The sequence below is a fragment of the Sander vitreus genome, chromosome 11, assembly GCF_031162955.1.
Source record: "Sander vitreus isolate 19-12246 chromosome 11, sanVit1, whole genome shotgun sequence".
Lineage (NCBI taxonomy): Eukaryota > Metazoa > Chordata > Actinopteri > Perciformes > Percidae > Sander > Sander vitreus.
The window spans coordinates 15,393,522-15,408,885 of NC_135865.1; the positions used below are offsets into that span (position 1 = coordinate 15,393,522).

Consider the following 15,364-nt stretch of genomic DNA (forward strand, 5'->3'; position numbering starts at 1 on the left):
ACAGAAAAACACTATTAATTATCTGGTCTTATAATGATTTACCCAATGGGAGGATGCACCACAATGGCACGAGGGTTGTTGAGGTTTTGTATGATGGCTCTCCTGGACTTGTCAGCTAGCCTCATGACAGATATGCTCCTGTATCGGGGGTCAGTCCAGTAGAGGTTTTTTGAAATCCAGTCGTAAGCCAGGTCCTCCACTCCATCCACTCTATTAGCTGCCAGTACCTCCCTGCCTGTGCAGATCAAAGCAGTCAGACCACCGTTTAACACAGAGATGAAAGAGGAACACATTTCAATAAACAGGCTGTCAGCTTGCATTTTCACCATGTGGACCAGACAGAAAAAACTAGAGCAGCTCTAAAAACAACATCACTGATCAGAGTAGTGGTGTTGTGTAGTGTGTGCTTGTGGACATTATTAACTACTTTCCACAGCTTAGGTGACAGTTTTGAAACTAAATATCAAAACTGCTTGGTAAAACATTCTTGATTAGTCTGTCCTACTCATTTTCAGGTCATTAGTTTGGGATGTAAGTTGATTATATGTTCCATTTTCCACTGTCCGTGCTCCTGTCCACTCCCTCCCCATAGTACCAGTCGGCCCCATCAGGCACTCCCTTAACTCCCTGTATAAGCCTGTCTAAATCACATGGTCGAGCTCTCTGCAAGGGAAGAAATTATCTAAGGATGTAAGCACAGAGAAAAGATTGGAAACATAAGCTGCTGATAATGTTTCATATTATACCATGTCTTTCTGTGTATAATTATGCAATTGTAATGCTGTGAATGTGAACAGGATATTCTCAACAATTCAGCTACTGTAGAGAGACCAACAAGATGCTCACCAGTCCCGTCCACTTTTTGTTTATAGATAATATCTTTGGCTGTGTCTGAGAAGAAGATGGCATCGTCTTCAGCACTAAAATCCACCCCGACAAAGTAGGAAGGTGATCCAGTGACGGGCAGGATGATGTCTTCCTGAGAAGAGAGGTTAAAGGGGATCCCTCTGACGGCCAGCTGGCTGGAGAACAGCAGAAACTGCCTCACAACTGAAGATAGGAAACCAGAAGACCATATAAAACATAATAGTTGCTGTACAGGTGAGTATAAGGTAAACCATTACATGTTTAGAATAAAGGAAACATACTGAGATCTGTTCAAGAAACAAATCACTTCAGTTATAAGAGAAATGTTCTCTTACCAAAACATCGCTTGCCATCAGCATGTAGGTCATGGCCCATGCGACATTTGCAGCGGTAACCCAGTCCTCCATTGTCACTCCTGTGACTCAGAACACAGATCTGCTCACATCCTCCTCTGTCTACACTACAAGGGTTTGGCACTGGAGACCAAAGCAAAAAAACAAACCCCAGTAAAGTTATATCAAATTAATTTATAGAATCAGATTTTCTTTGTCCATAGCTATTCATGGTTCTTCATTTAGAAACACTGGAAGTTACATGGCAGAAAATATGGGTAAATTAACATTATACTGTGAGCTGTATCACTCTGAAGAACACACATTTATCTCATTGAGGGACTTACCATATGGCTGTTTCAGCTGATGTATCACTGCTACTCCGTGTGGAGTCTGAGATGTACCGTAAACAACTTGAGGACTGCTGTCAGTGAACTTGTTGGCTTTCATCACAGCCATCTTGGTCCAGTCCGTGAAATAGACATTGTGCTCAAAAAGACTGATGCCAAATGGGTGTGGGATCACAGCACCTCCACGGACCACTGATTTTCTATTGACATTTGTTTTAGAACATTGACATATTATAATATAAACCGTGGACCTTTATACTTTATGATTTGCTTTTATGTTTTTGTAAATTAAAAATGATGTGTTATTTTTGAGGAATAACACATGACATATTTACCTATGAAGGCCATCATATGTTGCAGTTTCAATGTAGTCATAGCGACTGTCAACCCAGTAGATGCGCTTGGCTTCGATGTCCAGAGTGACACCAGCTGGCCAACCCAGTTTACTCCCAATGATCCCATAACGATTGGTGCCATCCATGAAGGCCCGCTCCAGACCTGGTTGTCCATTCACTGCCTCCCAATCTGAGAAGAACATATACCTGTGAAAGGAGGTTAAATGTTTAATCGGACAGTTTTCTGAGATCTTTACATGAGGACTGCTATATACAGGGGCTGGGACCACAGAAATAACATTACATGTAATCTTGGAGACTTTACTCTTGTTAATTAAGTCTAGCATCCACATTATCACATTATGTCCCCAGCTGGGTGGCTGTGCATCTACCCAAAGAGCTGTACATTCATTTACAATAAGCAATTTATCTGCAGCCACCTGGCTCCCCCCCCCGAACTATACTATTGGATTACAATGAGGGTCATCACTTACATTGCTTCTCACTAATCCACCCAGGGCAATCTGCTAATCTCACACACACACACCCCCATTATTCCATGCCAATGGAGCACGACAGATACTGTATGTGGGGTTTGGGAATAGGTGGATAGCTCATTGGATGGAAATTGGGAGATGTGCTTACCCGACAGTGGGGTCCACCGCCAGTCCTCTCGGGTTTCCAAGGTTTTCAGTGATGAGTGTGACCCGGTTACTTCCATCAAAATCCACCATGTCAATCCTGTTGACGCTGGCCTCCACCACATACAGTTTATTGTTCACCCAATCCACCGCCAAATTCTCAGGGTGGTCAACTGATACATTTAAAACTACCTGCGTATTGGAACCGTCCATATCCACAGAAAACACCTGTACACAAAAGACGCCATTGTTGTCAGGAAATTAGCTCTTAGGTGGTCACTGCTTTAACATATAAAAGGAAGATAAAAGATAAGTTCACATTTTTTAAGCAAGTGTATTTAATAAGCGTATCTTAATACAATACCCGCATGCAACATTGAAAGTGTTATTACCTCCACCAAGGAGGTTATGTTTTAGGCTTGGTTTGTCTGTTTGTTGGTTGGTTTGTTTGTTTGTCTGTCAGCAGGATTACAGAAAAATTACTGGCTTGATTTTCATGAAACTTGGTGGAAGGGTGTGGCATGGGCCAAGGAAGAACCCATTACATTTTGGAGCAGATCCGAATCACGGGGCAGATACACAAATTAGGTTTCACTTTTGTTAACATTGCAAGGTAAGGCATTTGTGCTGTACTCACGTGGTGTCGGAATAATTGGAAAAATGAGGATAACTAGGATAATTCACACTGCATTAACATTGTGAGATAGGGCATACCTTGGCGGAGGTCTGCGCTATCAGAGGGACCTTCTAGTTGGTCAATGTCTCCAGTCCTTGTTCTGAGCAAACTAATTATCTAACTTCTAATTTCTTCTAATTTAGCTTTAGAAGCCTTTAGGCTTCAGCTGTCTCAGATAGACGAATCAAGTGAGCATATTAAAAAAGCTTCCACACTAGTTTTGGTTGCACTTTGGAATACATTTTTACACATAACATAGACTTTAGATTTTGTTATTTATCCCCTTTCACTTAAATTGAAACTGCTCACTTTGTGGTCAGTATGAACAGGAGAAACAATTACAGCGAACAAAAAATGTATGGGCATGTGAGTTTTGTTTTAAGACTGACTTTAAATAATGTGAACCTATCCTTCAAGAAAGAGGATGATTTAAGAGTATATGGCAGTCAACAGCTGTCACAGGCATGAATCTACAATTAAAACACATTTTAGAAGTAGAAAAAGACAGAGAGAAATGATTTGTTTGCTTGTCTGATGATTCTGTCTTGTTACATTTCTGTGAAGCATGTAAAGTTGTTTTCTGAACCTGCCACTCTACTGATACTATGATAGCACTAGTTTCTCAGACTGGAAGCCTTGGCACCATGCAGCTGGTTAGGGTTTGCTCTTAGCAGCTCTGCTTCTTTTGAAACAAGATCCGGACGTCTAAAAAGCAGGATTTCAACTGACCTGTTTAAAGGGAAACTGAAGATGTGGAAATAGCCTGATAGTTTAACCTTTTTGGTTGCATTCACATGCCCTGTTTGTGCTTTACCTACTTTTAATCTGACATGCTGCCATGGAGTTGGCTGATATACACAGATGCCCAGTCAGAGATATGCCTTAGCCTTTCAGCCCAGTGGCTGCAGTTCAAACCATTGAGGAGCCAAGGCATAGACTGAACAAAGACTTTTGAGCTGGCCAAAGAATGCATATGGATGGACAGTGCCATTGAAAACAAATGCAGCATGATTACTTTGAACAAGATCAACTTACAAAAATTGCACCCTGGTATGTGAACATCATACTAGCCTATCGGACAGGTTTCAAGATTAGGCCATTTGGATTCCATTCCACATCTACTTCCCTTCATTATGACCCAGCCCCAAAGGAGCCAACAACTATCCCATTATTATAGTATCAACATTGCTGATATTTCACAGGATAACTGAAAGAATTCCATCCTGGCCAGCTTTAGACTAACTCAAGTATTTCCTCAAACAAAAAAACTGGTCTGCTTCTGTAACCTCTTACCCAACAATATTTTTCATTAAGGTAATGCTCTAAGACAAACACTGTAGTAAATAGGTACATATAAGGGTGTAAAATTGAAATTGGATTAAAAAAAAAACCTTATTCTGAATAGTATCAGTCCAGAAGATCCTATGGAGATTATAATGGAAGTCCACTCCCACTGCAACCCCTCTGTTCTGTGAATGAACCAAAGTGCGTAGACTGTTGCCATGGATGTCACCTATTAGCAGGTCTCTGCCATTAGAAAATATCAAGGAAGGGACTCCAGCTGCAGTGAAAACAAAATACAACAAGTTAACAAAACACAGCATAAGGAAGTCATTTGAAACTTTCAGGTTAGAACCAGAGCCGGATTTGTATTAGAGCAGTAATCAATTTTGTAGTATGGATGCTCATCTAAAATATCATTGGAAATTTATAGAATGTAGCACATTAGTTTAGATCCCTGACTCAGATTAATGAAGGTAGAGTACTTTCTAGCCTCTATCATTTCACACTCTTTTCACCAAAGCTAAAGGCAGTGAGGTCAGCCTCTCAGTCAACACTCTTTCTATGTTACACAAAGGCAAGAGACTAACTAAAACAACATTTGGTACGCAACAATGCACCAGAAAGAAGTGCAGATGCTCAGTAAAGCAGCCATAGTGGTTGGCAAACAGGAAAAGGGGCACTTACTTGAGACGTCAGCTCTGCAGTATCTGTGCTGCTCCAGGGTGTAGCCCTCTCGACAGCTGCAGCGATGGGAGCCTATGCGGTCCTCACACAGCTGGTCACAGACACCCCACATCGAACAGTCATCAAAGTCTTCAGCATGAAATCAAAATCACAGCATTTGAGGATTCATCTTTTTAGTTTGAGTCAAATTCCACTTTTAACACATTTAAGACAACATGCAGCCATAATGAGGTATGAATCAACTAAACGTTCCCCCTCTTCTTTTAACTTCACGCTAGCTACTGCTTATCTCATTTACTGAGCCAAATATATACATAATATAATAGATACTTTCTATTACATGGAAAATCATTGAACATCCCAACTTATTAGAATAAAGAATCTCAATCACTGGGCAAGGGTGATGTAAAGTCAGTCCTTCCAGAAAAATGCGGAGTTTTTTTGTGATTGTTGCGGGCAAAAATCCTTGATTATGCGGCACGTTTTCTTAAAAAAATGCGATGGAATATGCGGGATATTTATGCAATTTTATGCGATGAAATTGCAGGAACTTGCAAAAATTGCGGTTTCATCATGGCTTCATCGTGGGGTTTGCAGCTTTTCGATGATGTTCACGTCACGTAATTACGTCACTTTATAATATCACTTTATCACGACACTTCATAACGTCACTTCATAACGTCACTTCATAACGTTCCCATGGCAACAGGGGAAAATGGCTGCTCTTGTGTGAAGTAAACGCAACATTTTTCATCTTTCTGCTAAGATATATGTGACTTTTTTTGCAACGAAAATGCGGGGATTATGAAATTATGCAAGCCCCACATATTTTGCGCGGGAATCGCATTTTATGCAGCAAAAGTGCAGCGTATTTGAAAAAATGCGTCCCCCGCATAAATATGCAGACTTTGGCTGATTATGCATTGAATTATGCGATCGCATAATCACGTTTTTCTAGAGGGACTATAAAGCCAATGTAGAATATATACCTATACATGAGCGACTATCGTTGGTGCTGACAATGTATCCAGAAGGACAAGAACAGGTCCCTCCATCAGGGGAAGCATGACAACGATGCTCACAGCTCAGAGAGGCACATCTCCAGATACCTGACCAAAACAGAAACCCCATTAGTGAATGAATATACTTCAATAGCACATTGTCAGTGATATTAGATGTCCTAATTTGTACTTGACATAAGTTGTGTTGGTACTAACTGCAATTGCGCCCAGCAGTGGTGTTAGTTTCATCCTCTCCCTCAAAACAGTGAGCTGTCCCATCACATAGCTGATCCATGGGGATACACAGGCCAGAGGATGGACAGGGCCATTCTCCTGGGTAACACTCCCGCGGTACATTATCTGCAGACAAAACAAATTCATCTTTGTCTTTGCAGGCTTACAAAATTAATCTAAATCAGAAAACAGGACAGCAGAGAGGTTTCCTGCTATTTGGCTGTTGAGAATTAAAGATATTTAGTGTGTGAGTGTGTGGCAGTCTAATTTCCACAGGAATGTGGTGCTGATCTTAACAAAATTGTGACTGGGACTTTATTGTCAGGGAAATTACTGTCACTTTAAATCGATGGAGGGGAGTGGAGCTTTGAGGGGGTCACATGGGGGCTCAGAGGGCTTCAGCAGCCCATCCTCTAAAAACACACACTCTTCACAGCCGTGTGGAGGAATTCTAAAGCCCTTTGGGGGCCTGCATGATCTTGTGCCACAAAGAGGCATTTGAATAACACACTTAAAGGAGCATAGGCATAGCGTCTTGCTAGCCCAAACAAACCATGGAGACTGGAGATGAATCAGGTTCACACAGAGATGTTGAGTTGTTACACATTCTAGTGTTTTTTAACCAGCCAAATGTTGAACGTTTTTGCTCCTTACAGCTAAAATTAATAAGGTTTATGACAACTGGTTTCCAACTGTTGTATCCATACCACAGCCTTTTTCATCTGCATTGTCCTCACAGTCATCCTCTCCATCACAAACCCAGACTTGGTGGATACAGCGGCCACTGGGGCAGGTGAAGTAGTTCCCTCTACATGTAGGATATGCTGCAGGTGAAATGGAGAATGTCAATACACAGAAAAGACCAGAGACTAAGGCAAGGCAAGGCAGCTTTATTTGTATAGCACATTTCAGCAACAGGGCAATTCAAAGTGCTTTACATAAAACATTTAAGAGCAGTTAGAAAACGATAAAAAAACAAAACAAAAAAAACAAAGCAGATTAAAACATAAAAGACAAGAATAAAATTGACAGTGCAGTATAAGAAATTAAACATTAAAGGACAGTTATAGAATGTCATACAGTGTCATCAATGCAACTTCAGTATAACAAATGAACAGTTATTTAAAGAAAGGCAACATCAAAAAGATAGGTCTTTAGCTTTGATTTAAAAGAACTGAGAGTTGCTGTGGACCTGCAGTTTTCTGGGAGTTTGTTCCAGATATGTGGAGCGTAAAAACTGAATGCTGCTTCCCCCTGTTTAGTTCTGACTCTGGGGACAACAAGTAGACCTGTCCCAGACGACCTGAGAGGTCTGGGTGGGTCATAGTGTAGCAGCAGATCAGAAATGTATTTTGGCCCTAAACCGTTTAGTGATTTATAAACCAGCAAAAGTATTTTGAAATCAATTCTTTGAGGCACTGGAAGCCAGTGTAGAGACTTCAGTACTGGAGTGATTTGATCCACTTTCTTGGTCTTAGTGAGGACTCGAGCAGCAGCGTTCTGAATCAGCTGCAGCTGTATGATTGATTTTTTAGGGAGACCTGTAAAGACACCGTTACAGTAGTCAAGTCTACTGAAGATAAAAGCATAGACAAGTTTTTCCAAATCCTGCTGAGACATCAGTCCTTTAACCCTTGATATATATTTTAAGGTGGTAATAGGCTGACTTTGTAATTGTCTTAATGTGGCTGTTAAAATTCAGGTCTGAGTCCATGACTACACCAAGATTTCTGGCTTTGTCTGTTGTTTTTAACATTGTTGTTTGAAGCTGAGTGCTGACTTTTAATCGTTCCACTTTTGCTCCAAAAACAACCACCTCAGTTTTTTCGTCATTTAATTTAAGAAAATTCTGGCACATCCAGTCGTTAATTTGTTCAATGCACTTAGTCAGTTGTTGTATTGGACTATAGTCCCCTGGCGATAAGGTTATATAAATTTGTGTGTCATCCGCATAACTATGGTAACTTATTTTATTGTTTTCCATAATTTGAGCCAGTGGAAGCATGTGGATGTTAAATAGAAGAGTCCCCAGAACGGAGCCTTGGGGAACTCCGCACGTCATATTTGTATGCTCAGATGTATAATTCCCTATAGACACAAACTGGTCCCTATTCTTTAAATAAGACTCAAACCACTTTAGTACTGAGCCAGAAATGTCAACCCATTTTTCCAGTCGGTCTAGTAATATGTCATGGTCGACCGTATCAAATGCAGCACTGAGCTCAAGTAATACTAAGACTGAAATTTTGCCACTATCTGTGTTTAAGTGGATGTCATTAAATACTTTAACAAGAGCTGTCTCAGTGCTGTGGTGTGGTAGAAAACCCAACTGGAAGAAATCAAAACTGTTGTTTAGTGACAAGAAAAGGTTGAGTTGTTGAGAAACCGTTTTTTCAATGATTTTACTTAAAAATGGAAGGTTTGATATTGGCCTATAGTTGCTCATTAACTAAGTACATCTATCTGGGTGAAGATAAGAGTCGTAAGACAGACAGTGGGGTCTGATTAAAAGAGAAGGGAGGTTAGAAAGACAGAGGCCACATACTGCAGTTTAGCTCATCACTTCTGTCTCCACAGTCATCGTCATGGTCACAGACGTAGCGTTGAGGTACACACACCCCGTTATGACACGGGAACAGGCCCGTATTGCAGTGCTGTGCTAAAGAAAACGCAACAGAAAAAGACAAAAAAAACATCTATTTGGTGATGGTGTCATGCTATGGATGGTATTGCTTTGTTGGTTGCACTTTGTGGAATGCTCAACAATGGCTTCCACATGAATAGTTTATCACAAAAAGTAACTGGCTTCTTACTGCAATTTGCCTCATCAGAGCCATCACGACAGTCAAGCATCTGGTCACATCTTTGGGTCCGGTTGTAGCAGGCCCCATTAGCACACCTCAGCTGTGTGCACTCGGGGTAATCTGAAAGATGAAATCATCATCAGGGCAACGCTATGCATTCAAATCAGGGTGACAACTGTTTTCTTTTTAGCTTTTTAAAATGTGAAAAGCTCTGCAAATGGGAAGGATAAAAGACGACCACAGCATTCTTTATGCAATTGTGAGATTACCACAGTGTGTAGTGCTGTGAGTCTACCATGTCAGAACAATAATAGCATAGCAGCTGAACTTCAGCTTGACTAATCCACCAAGGAATCTGCAATCAACCTCTGACAACAAGAAGCATATTGTGACCCATTCTGTCAGTCAACAAGCCTCTTAATCTTAACAAATTGATTAAAATGCCACAGGAGCCTTAAATACAAAAAAAGGGAAACCACCCTGGAGAATACTTACGGCAGTCTCTCTCATCAGACCCATCTGAGCAGTCCGCCAGACGGTCACATCTGTATTCTCCTGGGATGCATGCCCTGTTACTACAACTGAACTGGCCACTGGTGCACGTCCTTCCAGCTGGGGACAGATTGGAGCGTGACTTAGCAGCACATTGACAGGTTTTGTTCACATAGTTCTTATATGCATCTTCTTGTACTGTAGATATAGGTACTGAACAGACATCTCTTCCACAGACCCTTTTGGCGGGTATATTTTGAATATCTTGTTATTCAAAATGCAAATTACAATTGGAATAATAATAATTATTATTTTCTTATAAGCTCACCTGGAAATGGCTAATAATGTAAAAATGTACTTACGGCAGTGTTGCCTCTCATCTGAGCCATCCTCACAGTCCTCCTCATCATCACACACCCACACATTAGGGATACACTCGCCGTCACTCAAACACTGGAATTGACTGTCATCGCATGTTACCTGAGCTGTGGCAATACATACAGAGCATTTCATTATTTACAACAGTTGACTGTAATCTGGTGGAAAGCTACTACTGTATGTGCATTTTCTTAAGTATAGTACTTTATTAAAATGTTGAGTTACTTGTTCTTAACTTGAGTGTTTTTATCATATATGACTATATACTTCTGCTCCACTAAATGTATGCAATACAAATATTGTACTAGTTACTAGTTACTTCTTAAGAGGAATAATTTTACTTGTGATACTTTAAGTATTTGTATATTATGCTGATTATACTTCTGGTTACTAGTACAATTTTGATAGCAGGTCCTTAAGTAAAGGATCTCAGTATTTCTTCCACCACTGCTGTAATTTAGGTTGAAATGACACATCCAACAACAATTATCTCAGGTGCTATGTTGGCCTACACTGCAATATAATGAGTAACTCACGGCAGTCGTGTTCATCAGAGTCATCCACACAGTCTGATGTGCCGTCACAGTGCCAGTCACCTGGTATACATCGACCTGTCCCACAGCGGAACTGCCCCAACTCGCATCCTAAACACAATACAAAATTTACATAATTCAGTGCTTGAGTTTAAGCTTTTTCTTTCTTGCTATTGTAACTTTTATCAACAGTAATTCTTCAATGTTTGGCCAATTAAATTATTATTATCACTATTATTGCAGACTGATCTCATTAAGTGGCGTATGTATGATATGACAATTCTTATGCCATTTTGGTGTGTTATCAAGACTCATAATCGCCTTTAAGAGTGTTTATCAACGCCGTTTGGCCTCCATTGACTTACATTACCTTGCAATTGCGTGTGAATTTACGCCGTAGCGAGTAGTATGAAAGGGCGAAAATCCACGTAGGGAGGTTGGTCAGGGTGGCGGATGGGTCAAACACAGGACTTTCACCCAGGAGACCGAGGATTGTGTCCCGCATGTCACGTTTCCTAAACTCACCTTTCTTCTTTTACTAAACCCAACCGGTTCTTCTTTTACTAAACCCAACCGGTTCTTCTTTTACTAAACCCAACCCGCGTGTCACGTTTCCTAATCATGATGTAACGTTGCAGACTGCCGTCCACTGTATACAGCGTAGTCATACACGTGGATAGCTCAAAATGCGTACAGATAAAGTGGCGTGTATATTTACGCGAAGTCATGATGTCAGGTTATTATCATTATTTAATTATGCCCAAAACGTGTCATTCTGTCTATCCTGGGTCCTTGAGGCAAAGAAAAAAAACTACATTAAAATATTTTCACAAAAAAAGATAATTGATAAATTCTTAAATACTCTATATTTAATAGAAAAACATGGCATAATGGGGTAAGGATGCCTTCCACTGATGAAGCATGTTGTTAACAGCATCGACAAGCCTTGGAGACAAGCGTGCCAGCCATCCCCCCCGACAGTTACACAATCTTCACCGCACTCATCCCGAGCCTCCTTTTGATGTTCTCACTGAGTGGCATCTGTAGAGATAAGGTACCACCACTCTACCTTCCCTGACGTTTTCCAGGAGAGATTGATTTAGGCAGCATAGTTCAGTGGCAGAGCACTCTATCAGACCCGTCCAAATAGGAATGTGCAATTCTGATTGTCTCTTTGACAGCCTGATTTATGGTGCATGCTGTTCCTGTCCGATCTGAAATGTAATTGGAATAAATAGTGGTACTGAGTGGTACCGCAACCATTTCAACCCAAATTCTTCGTGAAAAGGGCTGTGAGGTGGTGATTGGTGGTGCTCGCTTGAGGTTGGTGGTCTATCTCTGTCCTGTCTTATCCAGCATTTTGGAAACATTCTTCCTTCTTAATCAGATAGCTTTCTACATTTGCAAAATATTGAGGTTACTTATTTAAAATCAAATGCTGCAGTAATCCCATAGCAATGATTCTACAATTACAAATTAATGGCTTGAAGTTACTAGTTATAAGGAATTATAGGCACATGTGACAAAAACTAAAACTACCAAAAATGAATTGCCTACACACTTGCAGCCTATTGGCTTGATAAATGCTGTGTGAATAAGGCGTTGATTGTATTTAGAGTCAGAGGTTTATCATCTCCTTTATGTAATGTTCTCTTTTAAAGGTGGATCACTTCCACAACAGTTGTGGGGTCACTGCCTGTGCTACTGCACTAAAAGCCTTGCATACGCTCCAATCAAGAATACTTGTCTCAGATTAATTTGCCAACAAAAAACCAAACTACTTTACGACCAACCTAGACACACAAGCTGTATATTTAACTCCTTCAGCAGCTATCCAGGAGGCAAAACCTTTTTTCCTGCTCAGTTTACTAATGATAAAATTGCTCACAATCTGCTCAAAGGGAGCCTTTGTTGCAGAAGGCAGTGATCCCAGAGGTTTCAGCATCATCTATAGCATGGCAGCAGGGTTGCATACAGTATAACTGCTAGGAGATGCTCTCTATTTAACAAAATTACAATATTTCCCTCGACAATGAAGGGCAGATTTATTACATTTAAGTCTTGAATGTCCAGACAACACTACTGTCTGTACAGGACCACAATGTTTAAAAAAGAAATATAACTGTTATTAAACTGAACAAATAAAATAAAATTGCAAAAATTAGCAAAACAAATTAATAACAAAGCAAAATGTTTATAGCTGCCATACATTCAGGCCTTGGTTGATAATTTAAAACCACGTATGCCAAGGAGAAACCAATCTGCTGGAGGCTTTCAAATGAAGCCAGTGTTTCCTGACAGTATTACTTCTGGGAAAGGTGACAGATACACTGAAGCCGAACCTTTCAACAGCACTATCTTGTGCGAGGGTTCTTCTTACATTCTGAAAAGAACGTCTTCTTTGTAACTTTTCCTTAATCATCAAATTTCTATGTCTTCATCCTGAAAAAAATTGCAATTTCACTATGTCAATCATTTTTTGAGAAAATAAAAGTAAGGGTGCAAATCGTATTAACAATTTTTAATCTGAGTCTAATGATCAGTGCTTTTTTCATTACTTTTTTGTTTGTGTGTTTTTGTGTAATTTAATGTTTTCTTTTCCCTTCTTTCCAGCCTTGTCTTTCCTAATTAGCAACTTAAACCCACAGCAGGAGAGAGCACCGCACCATCTATGCAGGAAAATAAGGACGCCCTACTATTGCCCAACAAAGAAGAGTAGTAGAGGAATTTTCATTAGAATGAAACCCCCCATACGCCTTAAACCCCACTGTGAAGTTACAATGGCACAAAAGAGGTGCCAGCAGGGATGCAAACTCATAACTGGAAGTGTCACCCTAAAAAAGTACTCAGCAGAAAGGAGAGTACAGTAAGGCTTACTTCCTGAGATAAGGTTAAACAAAAGTGGAACATAAGCTCCCTTCACATGGCCACCCATTTAGAAAACACCTGTCCTCTAACATTGAAACATCTCTTTCTTGTCATGTGGAGCGCCTGAAAGGTGTCTTCAAGCTTTCATCAATACCGTCTTGTTTTGGCGCAGTGTATGTGTGCAGAAAAAAGTGGAGAAAACGGCTGCTGGCAGCATGAAACGCTGGACCCATCCATGCTGTCAGAGCGAAGTGGTGCTGCCTATTTCATATGGAAATCAATGCAGCAGAATGCAGTCAATTGCCAAACAAGTGACTTTGGCACTTACTGCTACACACAAAACAGTGAAAAAGCGAGAGGGCTTTGGCAAAAAAGAGGAATAAAGCCTTGGTCTAGTTAAAATTGAGAAATACTCAACATGATTTTTGGTACGTGCCTTAACAAAAGCATGAGTGAAAAGAATGAATTATAAATGAAGTTGTCACAATGCAATTAGAGAGAGACTGGACAACTTATTTTTCCTCTGTACAGTGAGTCACAGCTAACTAACTGTTTATTGGAGGCTAAACTCCATCCTCAGTGTCTGTAACATAGACTGAGGGAGCTGCAGGAAAAGAAAGGATTTGCTCTTGATTTGTGCCAACTGTGTTCCTGTTTCTAACGCAGTGTAACTGTTGCGCAAGGATTTAGACTCCTACACCGGAAAGACGCTGGCATGCATGAGGTTTAACATGCATGTGCAGGCCAAGTTTGTGTGTCTTAAAAAGTTTGAACACAACAGAAGACATTTGTTTACAGCCATTACAGACTCAAACTAAAAATAAGTGTGATCAAATCAAGACAATTACAATTACATAAACAAAGATGTCTGTTTTCATTATTCTGTTTCATATTCCATTTGTGAAATAAAAACGTAATCTGTAACACCATCAAAGTTCTTACTGTTCACTTAATATGTCATTAATATTCTGCTGGCCAATGATTTATAGTGAAAAAACAACTCAATTTAGTGACAAAACATGTCTGGAACAGCAAAAATGGCAGAGGATAGTTAATAAACCAGCACCGTGAAATCCCCTCAGACTGTTACATTAGCTATTAATGCCAGTGTATGCATTCTGCAGTAGTACCAAGCCCAAGGACTGGGTAATGTGTTACAGAAGGTTATGGAAGAAACAATTATCAAACTAAAGGATTTCTGTGGAGGAGAAGAGATTAGAGAAGGTATCCTTTCCCCTCGTAGTAAAACTACATTAATAAACTATTACTTATCTTCCTGAGTAAATTATAAAGTGACACATCTTTCACTTGCTACTCCGTATAACATGGAATGCTTATTCAAATGTTTAAACCTTGAATGACTGCATGGATTTTATTTAAACAGTCACCAATCGCTGTCTGCAAATCACAACAAATCCAAGCTAATGATCAACGTGCACATGCTGACAAGGTCTACTTAGAGTCTGCGGATTAAGTCAAGTCATCATTTTGTACACCTCAGTTATCATCAGCAAATGTCAGCTACAAGTACTGTGACTGCTGTAATTCAAAGGAAATGCCAAGTGAATTGTTTTTGTTATCTTTTTTTGGCATGGGCAGTCCACCATTTCTGTTTTTGTGTGTCTGTTAGCCAGTGAGGAAATTGGTCCAAGATATGTTAAATAATAAATACATAAGAAAGCTGTGGCAATGACCTTACTCTTGGTACAGTTTTTACTTCGCTCCAGACTGCTCCTTAGGTAGAAATGGTTCCATTCTGCAGCAGCTGCAGTGTAATTAGTTGCTTGATTCACACTAAGGAGCTTACATACTAAGGGTTGAGCAAAAAGAAAGCAGATTACAATTTGAGAAGCAGGATCTTGCTGGGCTACAAACACAAGAGACA

The 15,364-nt window shown here is 40.1% G+C and overlaps 1 protein-coding gene across 1 annotated transcript in view; it reads right to left on the bottom strand.

Annotated features, from left to right (window-relative positions):
• The window catches only part of lrp2a (low density lipoprotein receptor-related protein 2a), a 48,842-nt gene that overhangs the window by 32,504 nt on the left and 974 nt on the right, over positions 1–15,364 (bottom strand). The window contains 16 exon segments of the mRNA XM_078261830.1: positions 43–235; positions 847–1,050; positions 1,203–1,343; positions 1,547–1,749; positions 1,885–2,091; positions 2,530–2,753; positions 4,593–4,762; positions 5,170–5,298; positions 6,159–6,278; positions 6,387–6,530; positions 7,112–7,228; positions 8,950–9,063; positions 9,218–9,328; positions 9,704–9,820; positions 10,063–10,185; positions 10,615–10,722. Coding sequence (XP_078117956.1) covers positions 43–235; positions 847–1,050; positions 1,203–1,343; positions 1,547–1,749; positions 1,885–2,091; positions 2,530–2,753; positions 4,593–4,762; positions 5,170–5,298; positions 6,159–6,278; positions 6,387–6,530; positions 7,112–7,228; positions 8,950–9,063; positions 9,218–9,328; positions 9,704–9,820; positions 10,063–10,185; positions 10,615–10,722 — 2,425 coding nt within the window.